Genomic DNA, 23,334 nt, shown 5'->3' on the forward strand with positions numbered 1-23,334 from the left:
GCTGTATGAGAAATAAATATATGTAAAATATCAAGCTACTATTGTTTACACAGTAACTATGAGTAACTAAGCCCCAGGCGCTAGATTTGGCTTTACAAATACACTATTTCAACTTAACCCTCCCCGCAATCCTATGAGGCAAGATAACCTCTAAGTGGACTCAGAGGGGTTCCAGCAGCAAAATCTGCACCAAAACCCAAGTTTGTTCTAAAAGCCTTATTTTCTACTAGGGGTCACCTTCCTAAAAGTGACTTTACCAGTTCTTTACAGACAGGGAAACTGAGGTTCAGTGGGGTTAAGTAATCCACAATTCTGAGTGGTAGACTGGGAACTAAATGCTGATCAGGTAATTGCAAGACATGCTGACTGGGGTCTTTCTGCTGGAGTGGACAGGCTGTCCTTGCTCCATCCTCACAGCATCTGCCCTGGGAAGGGGACTCACCAGCCGCACAGCAGCTGCTGTGAGGAGCAGGGATGGCCGCAGACGCCTACCTCCACCCTCCAGCCCCTGAATGAGAAAGTCCTTGGGACAGTGGCCTGCAGTCTTTCTCAGACCAGCAAGCACTGAAGTTCATAACAGAACCAAATAAAGGGGAGGAAAACAGAAACCTCAGAGGAACTTGATGCTAGCAGCCTCTGAATTTGGCAAGTATTTTAGCGAATCTCTTACCAGGGCCATTGGCCCTTGAGTGAGCATGAGGAGACACCGAGTCTCTCTGAGACCAGCGCACAGAGCGGGGCCGCAGAGTTCTGTCAGCCTGGCGAGTCCAGGCTCTCCAGGCATCAGCCAGAGAAGTCCTTCCTTTCAATAGCTGCTTCGTCTTCCAGAGAGACTCACTCCAAGAGGCCCCAAATCTCCACTAACAGCCTCTGCCATCCGTGAGCGAGTCGCACAGCCACGGGGATTAGGAAAAGCGCTTCTCTCCCCACAAATCTCCATAATCAGCAATGACAGGAGAACAGACATCCTCAGAACAGTAACCATGAATCTGACTTCCAAAAAGAGGCTGCTCCATCAGGAACCAGGACCGCCTGAGCAGTGCTGTTAGAATAAAATGAGGCAACCATTCCAGCCAATTTGCATTGAAAACTCAGCTGGAATGCCAACAATTTGCATCCTTTCAGCTAAGAACAAAACCAAGCCTGACCTTTACTTCCAGGATCACTCTGTATTGCTGTTTGCACAAACATACCGAGTTGAAGTAGGAAAAACTAACTGGTGTAAAAAGCACCTGTCGTCACAGTCTAATTAGAACTCTCACTTTCTAAAGCAAGCCAATTAATACACCCTTTCTGTCCCTCTCCATCTTAAAATTATCGGTCAAAAAGCATAATTTTACTCAGAAATGATGAGCAGAGGGAGTGCTGGGGAAGGTGGAGAGAGCCACAGGAGAAAGGGAAGGGGAGGGAAGAGGGGCAGACCCGTGGGCAGGGGGAGACCCACAGACAGCACCTCCTTGCAAAACATGATAAGCATCCAGTTTAAGGCTATTATCTCCTTTATTCAAAAAATAAATATTTCACTTTGATTCAACATATTTCAAATCACATTAAGCACAGAGAAGAAATACAGTCCCTTTGGAGATTGTGAACACGTGCTGGAAAGAGGCATGATCCAAACAATGGGAATGAGGTGAGTGTGGATTCCAGCTGTTTCCTGACCCAGAGGTTCCGCCCCTCTTCAGGTGGAGCTACTTATCGATTTTTAGCAGAGAAAAAGCAGCACACACACACACACACGCACGCGCTTTGAAGTCTGAAAGGCACATGAAGTGGACCATAAGGTGTATGGCACATTCACTGATAAAACATCCCCTATTCCCTCCCAAGAAAGCGGAGATACTTTAATCAAGTCAAAGACCAGAGAAGACAGGGTGCTCCTGCTTACAGCTCAGCAACATGAACATCTCTGAATATGAAAGCCATTTTTTGTTTGCGTCCCCCTCCCGCGCCTCCTCTCCCTGCCGATGGGGTCCGCGGCCGGCTGCGGGGCTCACTCGGTGATGGTGGGGCGCGTGGCCACGTACACAAACACCACGATCAAGAGCACGACCACGGCCAGCGTGGGCAGCACCACTGTAGTGATCTGCTGCCGGGCCTCCTGCATGGCTTGCTTCCGCTCCTTCTTGTCCTTGGAGGTCTCCTTCTTGGGCTTCCCTTTGAGCTGCCGCATCTTTCCTAGAGGATGCTAGGAGGGTGTGTCCAGAGGGATTCCAGGAAGGGCCACACTCCTCTTGCCAAGGCTGGAACCTCCTGTAGAGAGAACAACTGTGATGGTCGAGAATAAACCAAATAGAAGAAAAAATAAATCATAAAGGCAAATACACAACTAGGAAAAATATCTGCAACTTACATGACAAAGGGCTAAGAACAGAGGCCACACCAGGCTCTAAGTTCTCTTGGGATCAGCGCTCTAAGTAGTGGGCACTGGGTCACCGGTGTGCTGTGAGAGGGGCCTCTGCTCCAGTGCAAGCTGGACAAAGCCCTGGGTACCAGACAAATAATACTGTGTTCTGTACATGCCAGGAGGTGAAAGGATTGGGAAGCACCAACTACGCCGCCTCCACTCAGAGGAGCAGCTCTCCCTTTCATGGCTCTAGCTACTTGCTTTCCTGCTCTAAGTTCCATGATCTCCCCAGCCCATCTCCAGCATGGAACTGCAGGCAGCCTGCAGTCTCCAGGCACGTAGCCCCCTTCCTGCCCAAGCCAGGCCAGCCTCATTAAGGCTGCAGAGAGCCCACAGGCATCAACTTCTCTCATCTCTTTGTTGGTTCCTTGGCCCATTCATCCAAACCTTCCCAAGCACCCACCGTGTGCCAAGCATTACTCAAGGAGCTGAGGATAGAAATGAAGGACTCAGTTGGGTCCCCACAGAGGTCACCGTCTAGGAGGCATGATGGAGACCCGGGTCACAGTAATAATGAAGGGAGACGGCTGAGCCCACAGTCCTGCCACCCACTCAACCTGGGATTCTCCTGTTAATTCTGTAGCTCACGGAGGTGCCTAACAGGTGAAGTAGAACTTTCAGGGGCCAGAAGAATGAATACAAATGTTTGGATAACTACAGAGGAACATCTCTATAAAAGTCAGCTTCTTAGCTTTAAGCAGATGAAACAGACTTCAGCTGATTTAAATCGAGTTTACTTAAAGGCCTTTGGCATCTCACTGATTCCCAGAAAAGCCAAAGAACCAGGCTCAGAAAATGGGCAGGACATTATGCTGTGCTGCCATAACTGGAGCCCAACTCACACTCCTAGTGTGAGGATGCCAGAGCCTGCATCACCACCGTCAGCACTGGACACGGGCACTGGAGCAGGAGGTGCAGAGCCACCATGACCACCCCCAAAAACTAGATGTGGCTGCTGGCACAGTCTCCAGATGAACTCACCACCCCCCAGCATTCTGCATCACCAGCTTCCATGCATGTGTGACTAGCCAAGCCCCAGCCCATATGCCCACAGCCTAGCCTTCCAATTTGTACAGCAGGAAGAGTACTTTTCAAACACAGTGACGGAGTGGGGTTGGGTATCAGGGATATATCAAAGGCAGATGTCCATTACAATATTCTGGGAGAGTAGCATGGAGTGAGGGGTTCTTGGAAGCAGAAGAGCACTGAATACCAATGTTCCTCTAGCAGAGGGACCTATGCTGTATACTGTCTGCCCTGTTTTGTCCCAGGGTAGTGGGTGGCCTGTCATCATCTTGAGGAGGAAGATGACATTTACACCTAAGTGACCGAGGTAGTAGAATGTGGACTCAGAGTTGGGAAAGGTCTTACTGATACCATCCTGTTTTTATGAGGGATCCTTAATCTCTTACCATTCCTCTCACTCCATTTAGACCCCAAAACCTTTTTTGTATCATTCAAAATCAGGCAGAGTTTCCTAAGGTATGAGATGACAAATATTATTGTGCTAGGATGGCATAATGCCAATCAAAAGCAAACATTAAGGTTCAGCAAATATTAAGGGAAGCGTCATTTGGGCAAATGTATAATTTCCTTCATGAAATAAGGAACAGAGAGAAAAAATAAATAACTACTATTACTTTCGTAAGGCCTGAAAGGTATAGGAACCCCTGGCTTTACCAATTCTCCTTTTCAAGTCTTCCAAAGGACTTCCAGGCAGACTTGCCTTCAAATCCAGGACCAATCACTTACAGGCTAAATGGCTTTGAGCAAGTCACTTAACTCCACTAGGCCTCCATGCCATCATCTGAACAATGAGAACAGCTTGTCTTAAAGGACGACTGTGAGAATCTGGAAAACAAATGCATCTGTACCCAGAGCTCTGCCCACCCGCAGGGACGCGGTACAGGTGGGCTGAGACATCTCCACCCATACCCGTGGGCAGCCCAGGGACGGGTGCACTGAGCTCCTCTAAGCCTGACTGCAGCCTTGAGTGATGCCCACCTTCGCGGGATGGTGGTGAGGATGGAATAGGAAGCTGTATAACTCAGGGCTTGGCACGGAGCGGGCGGTGAATTCGTGCTAGCTGACATACCAACACCTGGAACACACCCCAACGGCCCTGTGAGTCAGACAGACAGGCTTTATTATCCCCATCACGGAAGGGAGGAAACCAAGGAGCAAAGGGGAAAAATGTCTTGCCAACAGTCACCCAGTTTGTAAATACCCCATGGCTTCTAACAGAGCAATGGACAGCATTCCTGTTCAAAGCTGCAAATGGCAGCCTACTCTCTCCAACACGGCCTCAAAAAAATTGTTTAAAAAGAAACAAGCCATTAGCAGCACTCTGATTCGTGGCCATTTCCTTGTGGAGCTAATGGCCTGTCGGAGCCCACTGCTGTCTCTCCCAAATTCCTCACAGGACTGGTAGGTGGCACCCCAGGCCTGGGGCTAGCCATGCCCTGGCTGGCTGGCTAGCAGTGCTGGGCCTGACTTCCCTCCTGCACTTCATGCTGCTGTCTGCATCCACCCACACAAGTGTAGTTGACATTCAAAGGCCCCAGCCTCCACAATGACCAGTTCTCAACATTTGTAAGATGCATTCAGAAGTCCCTGGAGGCATGGAAAAAAGCCTCAAGCTGCTGGGGCCAGGGCCGGTCTGGTCAGGATTTTAAGGGCAAACATGCCTGTCTGAATCCTGGGTACTTCATCAGGCTTCAGGAGGAGCAGCGTCTCTGCTCTCACTCACCTGTGAGCTGGGGCAGCAAGGGAAAGCATCTCTGAGATAACGACTGGGGAGGGGACCCTATGGTGAAAAGGGACCAACCAGGAAAAAAGCTGGGAAGAGCACCAGGCAGAGGGCAGAGTGGCCTGAGCCAGGGAGGGCATGGGCACTGGGGAAGGGCGGACTCAAGAAGCGCATTGAGTGCTCTGCATGTGAGGATGCTTCTTAGACATCGTCATGGAAATAATATCAAGGAGGCAATTGGATAAATGAGTCAGGAGCTGGGTCTGGGCTGAAGATCTGTATTTGGAAGTCATCAACTATTGGATTAAGAGAGATCATGTCCAAGGCAGGCAGAGAAAGGGCCCAGGACTGAGTCCTTTCACCCTGACAGCTACAGGGCAGGAAGGGGAAGAGCAAGCATGGGGTACTCAGAGAAGAGGAGTGAGGCAAAAGAGAACGTGCTGTCGTGGGGACCAAGACAGTCAAGAAGGTCAACTGTCAGAAGACAGAGGCATTTGTGCCAGAACATAAGCGAACGCACTGCTTCCTTCCTCGGGAATATTTGGCCAGGGAAAAACTGTCAGTGGCACGTGCTCAGTGCAGAGCTGGCTGACACTCCGCTGCAAGCCCCTCTGTCTTCCGGTAGCTTGTGATGACGGGTCTACATGCCAGCACGCCAAACAGCACCAGGGCAGAAAACTGCTTTGAAGTTCTGTGGGAAGAATGTGCGTGGCCAAAATGGTTTTTCTTTCTTTTTCTTTAAATAATAAGAGAAACTAGAGAATGATGTTTGAGGGGTCTAATAGAATGGGAGAAAACCCTGACACTGAAAAAAGAAGAGGTCTCTGTAGGAGCAAGACAAGAAGCTGAATGGACAGACCTGCCTTCGAGAGGCAAAGGACCCTTTGAACTCAACAAGAGGAGGTAGGAAGATGGCACTGGGGGCGAGGGGTGGCTCCGTACTGTGAGGGGTGGGGGACTAAAGGCTTCTGTTTTTTTCAGTGAAATAGGAGAAGGTTTCAGCTTAAAGTCTAGGAAGTTGGGAGGCAGGCTCAGGGAAAGAGAAATCAAGAAGCAATCACTTTTGGAGGGTGGAAAGGCCACCACAGAGCACTGTCCATGCCCGCCTCCCTCTGGGCTAAGGATCGCCTCACCATGGCTCTGGGCCCAGGGGCTGCACCGGGCGGCCTCCTGGGCCAGGGCTGGCTCAAGCACATCTGCTAGGACCTCTGAAATGTGGGCTTGCCTAAAGGAGAAGCTGGGCCAACTGGCCTCTACTTCAAGAATCTAAGAGACATGAACGGACACTGAAGTTGGACAATCACACAGTTGTAGTCACCAGGGAAGCCAGGTGGGAGAGAGGCCTGGGGGTGGAGGGAGCACTCCAGAGAGGCCACAAGAGAAGCCTCCACACTCTCCTCCTTCTAGTCGAGTCCCCTGTGAGGCCAGCTCTACACAGGTTCCTGTCCTCAGGGTACTCCGACGTGTCTCTGTATGTGATGAACGCCTCTTTCAACTTTGGCTGGCTCCAAGGGGTCTCTGTCCCTTACACTGGAAAGAGCTCTGCCTAAAATGACTGCTCCAGTTTCACAAGGAAGAATCCAAGGCCCTGCCACTGACACAAAAGAAAGGACTGGCAGAGTCAAAGGTCAAACCCACATCTGTGACTCTGAAGCCTGGACAGTCCCCACCTTCCTGGGTGTACCCCACTTATCTTCCCGCCCTTCGCCCACTTTGTGCCCCCATCATGGTTCAGCAGCCCCTTGCAGAGAGAAATAAATGAGGCTCACACGCTCAGCCTGGCTTCTGCCCAGCAAGCAGCTCAGGCAGGATGGAAGCTGCAGCCTCCAGCTTCTCAAATGCCAGTGCCCCACGGCCTCTAGCTTCCCTAACCAGGGAAACGGAAACTTCACAAATGCCTGAGTTCTACTAATTCTAATGAAACTCCACCTGCTATGCTCCTACCCCCCACCAGCACACGCCCATGGCAACCGGTCAGCATGGGGACACTCCAAATGGTCCCCAGTATGTGTGGGCAGGAGACCAGAGGCAGAGAGGAGGAAAGCAGGGACACATTCTTCAGCACAGAACTGTTTGTGATTTTTTTTCTGTGATTAGAACTTTCCCGTCTTTTCCTACTTATGTATACAGATATGCATGTATGCACACATGCTAACTTCTTATATGCACTTTTCTCCGATTTGGAGATTATAATGTACACAGAGTGTTAGATCCTATTAAGGAATGGTAGGAACACAGGTTTGAAGTCGGGTTTGTGCCTTAGCTCTGCCCCATCTGGTTAAACGATCTTGGACAAGGTACTAAATCTCTCATGTCCCGACACTCCTCCTCTGTAAAATGGGTAAGAAACCTGTTTTGCAGACATCGAAAAATTAGAAATAATGTATTATCTGAAGTATGCAGTGGATGAACAGGCCATACCAGAGGCTCAATAAATGGTACACAGTAACTTGCTGTCCAGCGAGGTCTGTGCCGTGGAGATGTACACGAATCTGGGAAACACCAGGGAATTCTTTTTTTTTTTTTTTTGCACCATATGACCCATGCATGACAAAATCCCCCAGGTCTTCTCTTTTCCCTGAGGTACCAATTAGCTGTTGGGCAGGTCTGTTCAAAGGTTTGATGGGAGAAGCCTGGTTCTGGCTCTCAGGGGAAGGTCTAGGACAAGGACGATCACTTTCAACTCTCATCACCCCAGACCTGCTAACCCTGTGCAGCCAATGCAGCAGCCACCGGCCATGTGTTGAACATCTGCAATATGGCTGTGGTCCAAAATCAGCTGTGCTGTGGTATAAAATACACACAAGATTTTGAAGGCTTAGTACCAAAAGAAAGAATGCCAAATAGCTCATTAAAAGTTATTTATGCTGATTATATGTTGAAATAATGTTTTGAATATACTGGGTTAAATAAAATCTATTATTAAAATCGATTTCACCTGTTTTCTTTTCTGTTTTAATGTGGCTACTAGAAAAGTTTTAAATTCCATGAGTAGCTGGCATTATACTTTTACCGGACAGCTTGCCCCATGCAGTCAGGGGCTCACACTGCCCTCCTGTAAGCTTTCCACATCATAGGCTCAGCCCACAAGGCTGAGAACTCCCTAAGCCTTCATAGCCCAGCCCCATTCATTCTTTCCAGCCTCACCACACCCAAATGACCCACTATTACCATTACACCTGAGCCTCCCTGTGGACTCTCACCTCCATGCCTTTGCTGATGGAACATCTATGCTGGAATGCCCTTTTCCCTCGCACTGTCACCTGCCTGTGCAGTCTCTCATCTTTGGACAACCATCACATGTGGCCTTTGCCAGCTCCTCCATGCAGAAGCAACAGCTTCCTCCTCGGTGCTATCTCAGGACTTGGTTTATACCTTTACTGCAGCACTGACTGGCAGCTACTGCCTAGCTGGCTGAGCCTCTGACGTCTCCATTTCTCGGGGACTGCAAATGTGCCTTGCTGGTAATAATATTCTCCTGGGCTGGCATGATGCCTTTTATATAACAGGTGCTCAACAAACATCTGCTGGACTGAATATCAAAGCCGGAATATTTTAAGACAAGCAGTTCATCTTAGGCAACTAACCATTGAGTTAGAATAGAAAATTCTGTAATAATAAACCAGCTAGCTGCCATTTATAAATACTTATTTCATTCCCACCACAATCATACAAGATTGGTATTTTTACCCCCATTTAAATGATGAAACTGGGATTCAGTAAAGTATGCTGTTGTCCAACATCAAAGACTGCTGGGAACAAGCACAATCTCAACTCCACTATAAATCCTGCAATAAGCACTCGTTAAGTATTTAATGAATGACCAACTGAATGAGGATTTGAACTCAGATGTGATTCCAAAGCCCACCCATCCTGTGTGACCCCACAGTGCCTCTCAACCACCCTACAAATAAGAACAGCAGCTACTGCTTCCTGAATGCTCAATACCTATCAAGCGACTGCACTAAAGCCCTCCACAAACACGCAAGCCTCACAGCAGCCTTCATCCCCATTTTGCAGACAAGGGAACTGAGGCTTAGAGCAGGCCCCAGGTGGTTAGAAAGTCAATAGTGCAGCTGGGATTCCAATCAAGCTCTTTCTGGCTCAGAAACCGTGTTGCCCCCACCCCAAGCAGCTGCTTCCAGGGAGGCCAGGCTATCCCCTACAAGGCATGTGGACCAATGGGACACAGATCAAGAGTCCAAGCCTGGTTCCTGCTCGTTAGCTTTGGAAGCTGAGGACACAGGAAAGGTTGTGAGAGGAACAGAAGCCCTCTTGGTGTGTCTCATTTGGCAGCAGGTAAAGTCTGTTGCTTACAATCAGGCTAGCCCTGATGCCTGGAAGGTACACGCCGGCTGGAAAGTCATTCTGGGTTAAAAGATGCACCACATCCTGCTTGAGTTTTCAGTGTGGGCCAGGCTGCTCTGAAGGCCCCCAGGAAAAGTGCAACTCTCTCCACCCACCCCTACACTGCCCAGGGCCAACAGCATGGAGGGAGCCAAGGATGTCACAGGCTGTTGAAGGGGTGCCTGCCGAGAACAGCTTGACCAGACCTGGAGTCCATGCTAAGTCCCTGTACACTAACGCCCATTACATCCCACTGTACAACCCATGTGAGAACAGTAACCAGGCCCAGACATCCAACCACTAGACTATTCTCAATGCTGTTCTCCTTTTCTAAAGTTTCAAAGCTCTCCTGTCTTCAGAAAAAAACAGTTGAAGGCGCTCCCTAAGAAGTGGCTGCATGTTTCTCCCACTTCAAAATCAGGAACACAAACGAATAAACAACACGAGAAGGGTATATATGGGGAAAGCTCCACCATCTCTTCTTGTAGCTGTGTCATTATTACAACATGAGGCATTAGAAGGGCCAAACTGCTCTATGCTTTATGCTATAAGCCCAAGGAAGCTGCCCTGGGTTCAGGGAGACATAAATTCTGCACTTGAGAGCAGCAGCTCTGCGGTTCATCAAGTGTGCTTGCTTCATTTTACGTCCCTGGTATTTAGCCATAATGGGCCTGTGATCACTTCACTCCAGTCTGCGGCAGAGTGGGGGTAGGGGGCAGACAGGCTGACAGGAGAATTGTGCAAGATGGGACTCCGGACACCCGCAAAGCACCTGCTGATAACATAAGCGTCTGCCCCAGGAACATATACATGAACAAACAATGACAGCCACACAGGTGCCAGCTCCACTGCTCCCTGCTGCCGACAGGCCACAGGGGTCAGGAAAGCTCTTGACCTGAAGGCCAGTGGGTGTATGGAGGGGAGGAGGGATCATAGCTACAGACAGATAAAAGATACACAAACACACTTCTCATACCAAGGGCAGAAAAAATAAGAAAATGTTATTTGGCAGCAGTGGCAGCAGCATTGACTACTCCCAAATAAAAATCCAGAAACACAAAAGAATCTTTGAGTGGGTTGCTGAATGACAGAGACATGAAAGCTAGCATTCTCAATAAATCAGATAAGTCACATTTTTTTGGCACACTTGGATTAATAAAGTGCTTTTCTGTGCATTATTCATTTCATCCTCAAAGTAACTGTGTTATGTATTATTGTCCTTAGTTAACAAGAAAAAGCAGCACACAGTAAATTAAGTGCATGTCAGGGTTTCAGTCCCATCCTGGCAAATCTAGGGTCTGTGATCCTGGGCAAGTAACTTAACCTCTTAAGACCTTCAATTACTATATTGTCAAACAAAGATAAAAGTATCTATCATTCAAATATTTTTTAAGCATACCCTGTATGTCAGGGGACAATGTTGAGGACGCAGCTATGAACAAAACAAGCAAAAATGTTGCCTTCAGGTAATGAAGCTGTCTTCATTCACAGGGAATGTGGAGAGACAGACAACTAACAAATGGATAGAGCATGTGTCAGATGATGCTATGTGCTGCTGGAGGCGCAGAGGCTGTAAATTTAGAGTAACTGATCAGGGAAGGCTTCATGAGAAAGCGACACTGGACCAGAGACTTGAAGGGACCTGTGCAGGGGGAAGATCTTCCAGGCAGGGCAGGACCCATGCACAGACCCTCAGGTGGGGCATCCCTTGCATGTCTGAGAAGCATGCAGAGGCCAGCAAGTCCGGAGAAAGCAAAGGGAGAGCTGAGGGGTCAGAGAGGGAGCAGCAGAGGGCAAGATGGGGCCACAGAAGGGTGCTGCTTACATTTTAAAAGAACTCTGTGTGGACAACTGACTGCAGCTGTGAAAGGGCTAAGGCAAGGAAATCAGTGAAGATGCTAATGAATTATTCAGGTAAAACTTAATGTTCCAGGATACGGGTAGATGTGGTGCAAAGTGGTCTGATACCGAGTACACTTTGAAGGCAGAGCCACACAATTTACCGAGATTGGAAATGGAGTGTGAAAAAAAGAAAACAGACTGAAGGTTCTCAGGCCTGTGTAACTGGAAGAATGGTGTTGCCACTGAGAGAGGTGGGAAGTTGCAAGGGGGTGTGAGGTGGGTGGGGACAGCTGGAGTTTGACAATCTATCAGCCATCCCTAGTAGAGGCATGAAAAGGCAGCTGGAGGCATGGGCCTGCAAAGCAGGGAGAATGGGCTGGAGACAGGACCCTGGGAGCTGTGGGCCCTTAAAGCTGGGAAGTGGAGTGTGTGCAGAGTAGGGGACTAAGCCCTGGAGCAATCCAAAGTCTAGACCTTGGGGGAGTTGAAGAGGAAGCAGGAAAAGACTGAAAAGGGAGTCAAGAAGAAAACCAGGAAGACGATGGTGGCTTGGAAGGCAAATGAAGAAGGTGTCCTGAGGAAGGGGGAGCTGGCCATCTGGTCTGGCCACATGCAGGTCCTCTATGACTTGCAGAGCAGTTGCGGTGAAGACGGGTCAGGGGCAAGATTGGAGTAAGTCTGAGGGAGGGTGGCAGCAGGCAGACGGAAGGCGGTGAGAGCAACTCTTCTCCAGACTGCAGTAAACAAGAGCACAGGGAAGACTCGGGGGCAGTGCCGGCCTGAAATCCTAGTTCTGCTGTTTATCGGCCCTGCAACCTCAGGCAGGTTACTTAATCTTTCTGTGCCTCAGATGTCTCACCTGAAAAATGGGGCTAATAATTGGACCTAGAAAACTGATATACAAGAATAGTGACTGGTACATAGTAGGTATAATATAAGCATTAGCTGTCATCATCATCATAAGGAATAACGACAAAATAATTATGTATGAAAAATAATTCCTCGAAGAAGAGCATCTGCTTAGGAGGCAGGGAGAGAAGGGAGATGTTGGAAGTCTGAAGAGAGAGAAGCCATGAACAGCTGTCCAGGAGGTGATGACTGAATGGGAGGAGTGGCGTGACCTGCCACCAGCTTGGGGCCCACTGCAGTTGGAGGCCACACAGCTTGAAGCAGGAAAGTCAGGATGGCACCAACTGCGCAGGTGTAGGCATAGAAAAAGTAGGGAGTTCAATTTAACCAGGGATGGGGTTTCATCAGGCCAGTACGACAAAGTAAGAGAAAGACAATGTGAGGATGACATGAGATTACAAAAGAAAAGTCCCTGGCATAGGCCCTGAACCTGAAATCCGACCGTTGTTCAAAGAGCTTAAGTCATGTGTCCAAGGAGCCCCCTCTCTCCACAGCTGTCCCTCACCTGTCCCCCCACACCTCTCCCCCTCCATCCCCAATGCAGAGAGTTCAGGATCAGAAAACAATGCTAGACTCTCAACTCTGTTCTTTCAACTAAGCCACATCCCTCCCTTTCCAGTTGGAGGTATTGTCACATCCCTCACACCAAGTTGTGATAAGGTGACTCTCTTGTTTGTGAGAATACTTCCAGGCTCAGGGCAGTCTAGAGACCAAAGCAGCCTGGGTAAGTGCAGGCTCGTCCTCAAAAGCTCCTTCCCAGAGCCAGCAGCAAAGGAGGCTCCTCCTGCCTTGAGGAAAGGCTGCCTTTTAAGGACAGGCCCTAAGATTGCACGAAATCCTCTAGGTGCTCACAACCAGCTTCTCTCACTGAAGGTGGAGTAAGGAAAAAGGAGGAAGCAGAGCTTTTGAACAGGTCTTGTTATTAAACCCTGGCCAGCCAGGAAATGCTCTTCTTTACAGAGCAATCGGAGTTAAATTAATAGCCATCAGCAACCTGAAACACAGCTACTGTCTTTAACTAGTTGACCTGAAGCAAATTCAACCATTAAAAGGACAAAGATGATAACTAAATAAACGTGAAGTAACTTGAAATTCCTGTAAGAGGGTCCAAAACAATGGCTTTTGAAATGCTTATGATGTGCAGAAAGAATATAACGGCAGCACATGCAACACAAACTGAAATCAGAGTTTTAGAAAATATGTGTTTATATACTCTGATATTTCATTTCATTAAAAAAATGCTGGTTGAGATCCACAAAAGAGATTTCACAATCAGTCAATGAGTTGAGACCTGTAGCTGAAGTCCACCAGACTAAGCCAACCCACCAGTCAAGGCTGCCTCTCGCAGACTTCATATATTTAATGGTTAAATCGCAATGGTTAAATGGCCCAGGTGAGGTTGTGGAAACACTACCTCCAGAGGTCTGTATATTAAAAGGGCATAAATTACAGGTTGAAGAAGTGCTAGATTTAGCTGCGGCTCTAAAAGACAGAACCTAAACCAATGTGTAGAAATTATGGGGAGCCAGACTGAACTGCCTTTGGGGCACGGAACGCTCTATCTCCCAGAGAAACCAAGCAGGGTCTGAAAGACGAATAGGATGCTGAAGAAGGGACTTCAGAAATCATATCAAAGAGATGGACCCAAGAGTTACTGAAGTCTCTTTCCATTCTGACAATCTTCGCTACCTTGATGAATAAGTGGTTATAAGAATGAAATGCAAGCAATGTGTGTGAAAATGCTCAAATTACAAGCTCCTCTATATACCATCATTCCTTAGATGGCAGTTCTTTATCCAAACCTGTAGGTTCCCTCGACTTCATTTGCTATTCAAATAGGTACTTTAAAACAGCAGGTACTAAAAGTAAGCATGGCTAATTCATCACTTCCTTAATGGCAGCTCAACTCCAAGGCAAGGCTGGGGAAGAATTCCTGAGAAAGCATGCAAGCCATCCAATGGTGTGCACTGGGTTTTGTTAAGGCAGTGCTTCTCCTAACTTGCCCATCTGAAATATGCAGAAGTAAGTGAATGCCCATCCCTGGAGGCCATGTTAGGGCATGGCCAGGGTAAGAATAAAATTTCCTTTGGCTCCTCTGTTATCTTAAAACATCAAGTGATCACATGAAACATCTGCCTTGTTGTTTACTTACAATGTGCACACACTGTGATAAAGCCTTCCGTGGCTCTCACTGATCCCTGACATCCCCGTGCTGTTGGCTCTACTGCATCACAGGCTCCCACCTTAGAAGTGAGAAATGAGTTTTGAGATTATGTAACTTGCTCAGGACCACTAGGCAAGTAAGTGGTGAGACACAGTCAAACCTAGGCAGTCTGGTTCCACAGCCTGCTGTTAACTACTAAGTGATATTGAATTCTCCTTCAACAAATATCAGTATTGGTTGTAAAATTTTAAAATGTTATTTCTCCCAAATCTTTGGGTTAAATGTGACCCTTGAGGAAGATGACCACACTGACCCTGATCCTTGGCCCCCATGCTGGCATGCTGGTGCACTGGAGCTAGAGAAACACAACTTCGCCAGAACTTGCCAGCCTGTCCCCATGTTTTTATGGCCAGGTGTGGGCTAACAGCCCCTTCTCTCCTAGACACGTAACACAGCCCTCATGTTCTTTTAGGCATGAACTTCATCAACGACCAAGATGCACAAGCACCAGTTGTTTATAACATCTTTAAAATGGAAAATTCACCTCTCAGCTAAATTACAGTAAGTTAATTACAGAGCCTGGCTGATGGCAGACAAACGGAAAGAATGAGGGACTAACTGAATTTATCAAACAGAAACAATAGCACACATCAAAGATTGTGCATCTGGGCCTTCCCCCAATAAAGAAGCTGGGGACTAGCCCCAGAGACAGGCGAGTAAGCTCCAGCAACCGTTCATTTATCCAGCTAACAGTTGCTGAGCACCAGTGTTGGCGACTAACCATGCACAGATTCATTTACTCACTCACCAATTCATTCTTTCAAACACTTCCTGAGCACCTACCACGTGCCACAAGCTGATTAACTGTTGTGAATATACAAACTGATTGACTGGTCCATCTGATCATTCATTGATTCACCAAATACAAGGCAGACTCGATGTGCTGGGTAATGTCCTGGTGACAGGATAGAATAATGAAAACAAAGTTCCTGGTCTCATGGAATTCACAGTCCAATTGAGGGAGATAAAAAATAAACAAATAAAAGTGTAATATGTCAAGGAACAAAGTGCTATGAAGAAAGACAAAAGAGTGTAAGGTGACCGGGTGGGAGACGTGATTTAACCCAGAGAGCATTACAAGGGACTGCCTCTGTGACTGGAGAGCAGAGGCCTGCAGGAAAGGCTGGAGCAAGCCCCAAGGAGACCTCAAAGAAGAGGGTGCCAGGGAAGGGCATGGAAGGCAAAGGCCACAAGGCAGGAGCAGCCTGAAGGTTTTAAGGGGTAGCAAGGGGCCAGGGCGACCAGAGCAGAACAAGTTGATGAACGATGAGCAAGGGGACTAGCCAAGGAGCTGAGACGGCCGGTCCAAAAGGGATTCTGCAAACACACTGGGCACTCTCAATGCTTACCATGTGTGCTTCACTGCAGACCTTTGATTCCTGACAAAATTCATATATTTTGCAAAAGAAAGGCAGTAAGCTAAGCTGCTATCAAATATTTACATAGCGGTGTGTCAATGTTCTCCAAGGTCTCTTAACAGTCTATTTTAGGGTAGGAGAAAGGGAATGACCCTATCAGAAAATGAACTTGAGCTGCTGAAGTTGCATTTGTCATTAACAAAGTGATAAATATTTGATCTTTAATTTAAATGTCCTCCTTTTTGCTGAACCTTAAGCTGATTTACCAGTCAATGAGAATAGTTTCGGCAATGGCACAGAACAAGAAGGCTTTTGAGCACTGAAGAAAGGTTTATTGATCTTGCCATTGGTCCAACTGCAGACTGCACAGAAGCCTCCAGGTCAGCAAGAGTCAGACCAGCTCCAGTCTTAGGTCCACTCAGGCCACCGTGGGTCCACTGTTAACTAAGGCAAGCCTGGGCACCAGAACAGAGGAGAGCTCTCCCAGTCACCTTCTACTCCACCTTCCCCACGCTGCCCCCACCTGCTCCTGGTTAATAGCTTACCAAGGGCTGCTCATTCTCCTCTGTGTTGACTCTAGAATCTGTATCACACCCCACCCCCAAATAAAATAGAGGCTGCAGACACTGCACGCATACCCATGCCTGTATGTTCTCCCTGCCATCACCGAGTCCTCAGCATCTCCACCCAGATGCCTCCCTTCCTCCAGCCTCCTGATTCCTCAATTTCCAGGGAATGATTTCACAGAATCCCATGTCTGATCTTAGTCCTCTAACTAGAATGTGTTCATGTGTTCCCCACTGTCAACAAAACAGGGTACAGATAGGACCTGGCTTTCAACACGTCTGTGCTGAGCCCAACCCTGACCTCTGACATCGCATCATGCACGGCTGTTCTGTCTGCACATAGTGGGAGAACAAGCCAAACTCTTGCCCACTTCCAAGCCTCCTCATCTTGGCCTGCTTTACTTACTTGCTGGATGATACAAGACTGTCCCTCTCGCCAATGCTGCCCAAGCCAGAAGTTTGGGGATCTCCTAGACACCACCCCTCTCTGTCATTCTCTACATCAGATTGTTCTCCCTTATCCTAAACATCTCTCAGACATACCCCTCTCTCCTTCCCCACAGCCCTCATCTTTATTGATGAGGAAATTGTGATAGCCTCCTCCACTGTTTCTCTGCCTTCACCTTACTGCTTTCTCAAGCCTTAAGTAATGCAAACACTCCTGAGTCCTTTCGAAACCACTGTCCATGGAGGCAAGGCAAGGGATGCCACCCTTGCTCATCTCACATATTTTCCTCTTAGCAGGAAAAAATAACATGGTAGTAACACTGAAGAATCACCAGAGAAGCAAATGTGGGAGACAGAGACAACTTTTGCAAAGGGATATAGATGATGCATCTAAATTTCATACCTGTTTTAAAGTCTAGTTATCATAAACTTTGAAGCCAAAACACATTCCTAGCATAAATATGCATCACTTCATAGTGCAGGGTTAACAACCAACCAAAACATGTTAACCAAATAACAAGAAAGCCAAATTAACAGTATAATTAGACCTCTAGATTCCCAGCAACTTTTAGTTGCTGTCACAAATTCAAGACCTCACTGACGTTGCACTGTCAGAGTGCCATTTCCAAACCAGCAGGAATCCAACTGCCTGTGTCCATGCTCAGCAGGCACCTGGAATGCACCACTGCTGAGCATGGCAACCCAGGGGAGTACAATCATCCAGAAACTCCAGCAGGGCACTAACTTAACACCAATCACATGTCAGTCACTTAGCAACATCCAGCCTACAGTCATACCTAAAATGTGCAAGTCTCTGGAATTTTAAGTCTCACACCCATTAGAACTAATAAAAGGACTTGCATATCTGAATCAGATCACTGACTTTCAGGAGAAGTCTTAGTACAGACCATGCCTACAGAATCCCTATTGTAAAAGACAAACCCGGTCCAGTAACTCCCTAGTATTTAATTCTACAGTGGCATTCCACTGCCTTTAGAATAAAATCCAAATCCCTTGCCTAACCTGGTCCCCAAGGAAGGACCTGCATGATCTGGCTCCTGCCTACCTTTTGCACTCAACTCCCACCCCACCGTACCCTCCACCACAGCAGCGACCCTCCTCAGTGTTCTCTGGCATGCCACACCCTTGCTGACCTCCCAGGCCTTTATCCATGCAGCTGTCTGAAATGCCCTTTGCACCCCTATTCTCCCAAGCATTCCTTCTGCTTGGCAAAAAAGTAACAAGCAGTTGGTACTTGGCATCTCTTTCAAGACCCATCTCAAGGGTCACATGACTTTCCACCCCCCAGGGTGAGTGAGGGGCCATCTCTGTGTTCCCATGACTCTGGGTAATAAACTCTATCACAACGCTCATCACACTATTAAAATCACCTTTGCTGGTATTCCCATTACAAACTTTGCTGTAACTCATCAGGCCACAGTGTACCAAACATCCAGCTGGAGTTTCAATATGACCATTAATTACCTTGGGGAAGGCCTGAGAATGGAGAGTATCATGCCTAAGATGAAATTCAGGTACGTGCTTTTCAGATGTGTGCACGGCTGCACATGCAGGACCTCCGACACACACAGGAGTAAAGCTCAAGACTAAGGAAAACAAATCGGCTTCAAGATAGGAAAAACATATTTAAAAAGGAAAGCTGTATGCTAATATTTAGCTTTCTTTTTCCCTTGTATAATAGAATGCCAGTCTTTTCTTGTACCAACCTAGAACCAAGTTTCATTCAAGATTTCCTGAGCTAAAATGCGGTTGCACATTTTTATGTCAAAATATGTGGGTGGGGGATGGGGAGGTTGCTTGGGGAGTAGCAAGGAGTATTGCAATTTCAGTTGATTACTTATTGGCTATTAACTTTTTAAGGTTACAAATGAAATAGTGGTCCACCTCTGTGTTCTAGGAGTTGTTATTCTGGTGTTTGGAGGAACAAATCACTCCTTGTTCCATTTCCCAGAACACAATATTCATTCTAAGTACACCTTTGAGAGCCTGAGTTATTTTACTGCGTTTGGAAAATTGAAGTCACTGCAATCTTCCAAGGAAGTCAAGAGTGAAGGGGAGAATGTCTCACAAGCTACAACAACATGGTGCCAACAATGCTGTGCCTCTGTAGCCAGGCCTGGGGCCCAGACAGTGCAGTCCACTCCATGGGCTGCACTGGGCTTATGTGTTTCATCAAGTGCAGGATGAGGTCACCAACAGGTTTCAAGCAAGGGAATGACATGATTTGACAAGAATTTTTAAAGATTGCTCTGGGTCCAAAGTGATGAGAGGAATAGAAGAAAAGGGGAAGCAGGCAGGGCAGTCAGTTAAGAGGCTTTGGCAGTCACCTGGCAAAGGATGATGTTGGCTTGGACTTGGGGGCGGATACAGGAAGGCCATGGATGAATTCAATATCTACTTTAGGAGAGGCATCATTAGGATTTGGTGATTTGGGGGAAGAAAAAGATGAGTATTAACAAATGAAGTACCAGTTTCTGGCCTGACAAAGTGAGTTAACAACTACGTACCTTAATAAGATGGTGGAAGGGAGGAGGCCTAGAAAGCGACTATGGTAGAAGTAGACCAAGAGTTAAAATCTGGACACAGTAAGCTTGAGGTGCCCATGAGATACCAAGTTTGCTAACTGCCATAAAGGGTGTAAGAATGCTATAGAACACAGAGGAGTCCTGGGGCCAGCCTCAGAGGTGACCCCTGTCCATCCTCTCATGGTGTCGGAGGTCCTGCCACTGTGCCAATTCAAGGTGGGCACAACCACTGAGGAGCACCTGGAACCCCACTCAGCCAGGACACATGAGGGTGGCCTCTATGAGGATCCTCACTAATGCAGATCCAGCTTTGGGGTTAAGAAAACAATAACCTTAACAGTAAAATGGTGCTTGCATCATGCCACAACTAAAAGTAAAATGTGAAGCCTGTTTCCTTCGATTACAAGCATCACGATAGGCTTGCAGATTTCTCGATGCTGATGCTTCAGATTCCCAGTAAAAGGGTGTTGGTATCTGGTCTTGGGCCCCAACGCTTACACTATGGGGAGTAACCTGTTTGGGGGATTCCAGGTTAGAGTTTCCCACAGGAAAATGTTAATCTAAGAGAGTATCAGAGGAAGGTCTCTCAACATAAAAAGACCAGAGATGGTGGCCTGTTTTAGGAAAACAACAATTCACTGAAATCACATCCTGCTTTTAATAGCCCCCCTTCTAGAATAGAAGCTGGTTTTTTATTATGATGGTTCTATTTTCCCATTTCCCCATCAAAGGACAAATCAAAATGTCACCTGACAATCCACTCTTTCATTAAAAGTTGAGCAATTTTTTTAAAATCACAGTTAACTAAACAATTCCACATGGCAATAAAGCACTGTGCTCTGCTGCCTTGACTGATAGAAACCATTTGCAATGATTTAAAAGAGAAGGAAGTGAAAGAACATCATCAGATACAGCTGAATTAAGCTGATCAAACCTCTTAGTGTCTTCCAGTTTACTCAGAGTAAGACAATGCAGCATTCATGTAAGCTAATTAAATTTCTTGTATTTAAATTAGCCTTAACAAAAAACAAAACTTTCAAGACTGACTGGAAGGTCTCAGGAGGAACATATCTGCTTTTTCAAGAAAGCTGCCTGGCTGAGGGTGGAGGGAGCACCAGGGTCAGACTCTCAACAGAAGGTCAAGACTCCCCTCCCTCAAAGGAACACTGAGGGTAGGGAAGAGAGGGAAGAGACGGTTCTGCGACACTGTTAGTTTGCCATGGCTTCCAAAGGGGGGTACCAAGATCAGATGGTTGGGGGGAACTGAACCCCATTCACATCAGTTCATGATGTTATGCAAGACACTGAACTTCTGAGCTTATTTCCCAGCTTTGAAAATGAGAAGTTACCACTTGCCTCTGCCTGCTTCCCAGGACTGGTGGGAGAAGAAAATCTGCCAACGTGTGTCAAAGCACCTTGCAAAAGAGAAAGCACTCTACAAATGTGAGAGACAGTTGCTGGCTACTGTTAGGCAGAAAGGGCTGAGTCAAGTCTTCCAAGATGATGGTGACCAATTAAACTGATTTTCTTTTTTTTGAGAACTGTCAATTGATTATTTATTTTGTATAAAAGTTACATTGGAAGAAGAGGTTGAAAAGTCAAGTATACTAGATTTGCACACACTTGCGAAGTCTCACAGGATTCAACCACTTGGATAATTTCTTAATTGATAACAGGATATACATATTAAAAGCCTCACACTGAAGCCCAATACACATGTCAAACCCAGACAACAATGTGCAAACGAATATGCAAAACAATCTCTGGAAATTTGTATCTCTGGGAACACCCACAATCTATGCTTTGTCCCTCTGGCTATGATGCATAAACTCATAAAATTAATAAGAAACTTTTCTGGGATCTTTAGCAGTTACAGTAAACAGTTTGAGAAAAGGAACCTGCTGACTTGTTCATTTAAAGGACAAAGGTTGGGGGCAGGGAGGTGGGTTAAGACACAAAGTCACTGAGTGAAGCAGTCGAGAGCATGGCACAGATGGAGAAGGTGATCCACCTGTGCAGCAGATAGGAGGGGCTACAACCACAGCGAGACCTAAAGCCCCCCACATGCAACCCCCACTCACACCCGCCACAAGCGGAGAAGGGGGCTGGGGAGCTGTGCTCCAGTGACCACTGGCATCCAGCTCTGCCTGTCACCTCCCTCCCCACTTCTGGATTCCTGCTCTTAACATGGGCCCAAAATCAAATGTGAAAAAAAAGTATCAGATACAAAAGCTTTGCTATTAGCTTCATTTCACCAATAGCCAAAGGACACCTGGAGAAGATCAGGAATTTCGGATGAATGCTCAAAGATCATAATGTATTTAAGAATGATTTCTAGTACAGGCCCAGTAAGGGAGGCGTGGTGGGGGTACAATGTGGGTCCACACAGGAGCAGGCCTCTTGTGGAGAGGCTCCTTCATGAGTCATTCGAGAAACATTTATGGAATACCGACTGTGTCCCAGGCACAATTCAGATGCACCCTTAAGCAGCTTACTGGGGAAAACACAAAAACAGGCAACGAGAATAAAGCATGGAAGTAAGTACTATGATGGGGGGTGTGTCACAGACCTCCACCCGACTGGCCAAGAGAGGAAGGGTGAGACCATCAGGGGAAGGGCAAACGAGAACACAAACATCACAGGAAGGAGAAAGTGTCGTGGGGGTTCAACAGCAGGAGAGATCACCCGCAGCCTGGAGGAGACTCTCCACAAAGGACAAAGGTGGCATTTGATAAAGATCTTGAGGGATGAAGAGGAACTTGGCCAGGCAGAGAGAAGGGGTAAAATATTACACACAAAACTAGGCATATGAGAGAAATGACTGGGACAGTAACCTCTCCCCAGACAATGAGTTTCCCTTATAAGAGAATGTTTACCTTTTCTTCAACTTCAAGAATCGTTGATTAATTTCAGCAAACTGATTTCCAGTACAGGTGACTTGAGTTATTCCTGTTGAGAAATTAGAAGAAAGGGTATAATAGCTGCTGGGGAGGTATCCCTCCACAGACTCCTTTTTTGGAACCCCCTCAGCCCATGCTGAGAGGGCAGTCACACGGTTCCCCTCTCCCAACTGGCTTAGGGACAGACATTTGTCACCGCCCTGCTCCAGAAGGGCAGACAGACAGATACACTGGCACATGTGTGCATGTGCGTGATGGACAGGACCAAGCAGCCCCTGCGTGGAGTTAGAGGGGCCTTCCCACTCCTGTGCCCAGCAGGCAGTCAAGCTTTGCTTCCTGTATTCCCGGGATTTCTACAACAAACTCGCTGCTAACTTAAGCCGCCATGAGACCATGGCTGTTCCCTGCAATCAAAAATCACTGATTTAAAAATGAAGGATACAGGTTTGGGATTAGAAAAAGAAACAAACGTGGAAGGTGAAGGAACAGAGGCTTTTAAACCAAAGCCTTGGGAAAAATAAAAGATGATGAGAAAGTGACCCAGGCATCCGAACTACTGTCCCATAACATCAGAGGGGAAAGGAAGAGAGATGTGTGACAGCCACAAAGGACAGCCAACAAATTAACTCAAAACCTCAGTGGCATTAAATATTAAGTTGGAAGCCCAGATACTGGGGGAAAGGAGCTTTTAGTATGGGTATTACCCATAAAGCAAAATAAATAAGAGTTCCCTTGAAAGTAAAAAGGTGGGAGACTCCAAAAAGTGTCCATAACAAGCAAGACATAATTGAGTAATGGTACAATGCCTATCATTACTAAAATACGTAAAGATAAATCTTGGTTTACCATGCTTTTTGTTTTGTTTCAAACAAACATTTCATTTCAAGGTATGGTGGGTCAGCAATCAGTGCTGAGTTCAGCTGGGCTTTTTCTTCTGGTCTTGCCTGGCTTATGTATGTGGCTATAGGCATCTGGTTGCTCCACTGGGCCAGATGGTCTCAGATGACTTTGTTCATGTTAGTGGTTGGTACTGGCTGCT

General features: G+C 47.0%; 2 protein-coding genes across 2 annotated transcripts in view; one reads left to right on the plus strand and one right to left on the minus strand.

The window, feature by feature from the left end:
* The window catches only part of CEP295 (centrosomal protein 295), a 372,495-nt gene that overhangs the window by 118,692 nt on the left and 230,469 nt on the right, over positions 1-23,334 (plus strand). The gene's annotated exons all lie outside the window — the stretch shown is intronic.
* The window catches only part of SMCO4 (single-pass membrane protein with coiled-coil domains 4), a 65,273-nt gene continuing 43,420 nt past the window's right edge, over positions 1,482-23,334 (minus strand). The window contains exons 3-4 of the mRNA XM_019035720.4: positions 22,272-22,344; positions 1,482-2,253 (exon numbers count right to left, since the gene is read on the minus strand). Of these exons, the coding sequence (XP_018891265.2) occupies positions 1,854-2,253; positions 22,272-22,344 (473 nt within the window). The 3' untranslated portion in view covers positions 1,482-1,853. The remainder of the gene's footprint in view (positions 2,254-22,271; positions 22,345-23,334) is intronic.

Source organism: Gorilla gorilla, chromosome 9 (genome assembly GCF_029281585.2).
Source record: "Gorilla gorilla gorilla isolate KB3781 chromosome 9, NHGRI_mGorGor1-v2.1_pri, whole genome shotgun sequence".
Taxonomy (NCBI): Eukaryota; Metazoa; Chordata; class Mammalia; order Primates; family Hominidae; genus Gorilla; species Gorilla gorilla.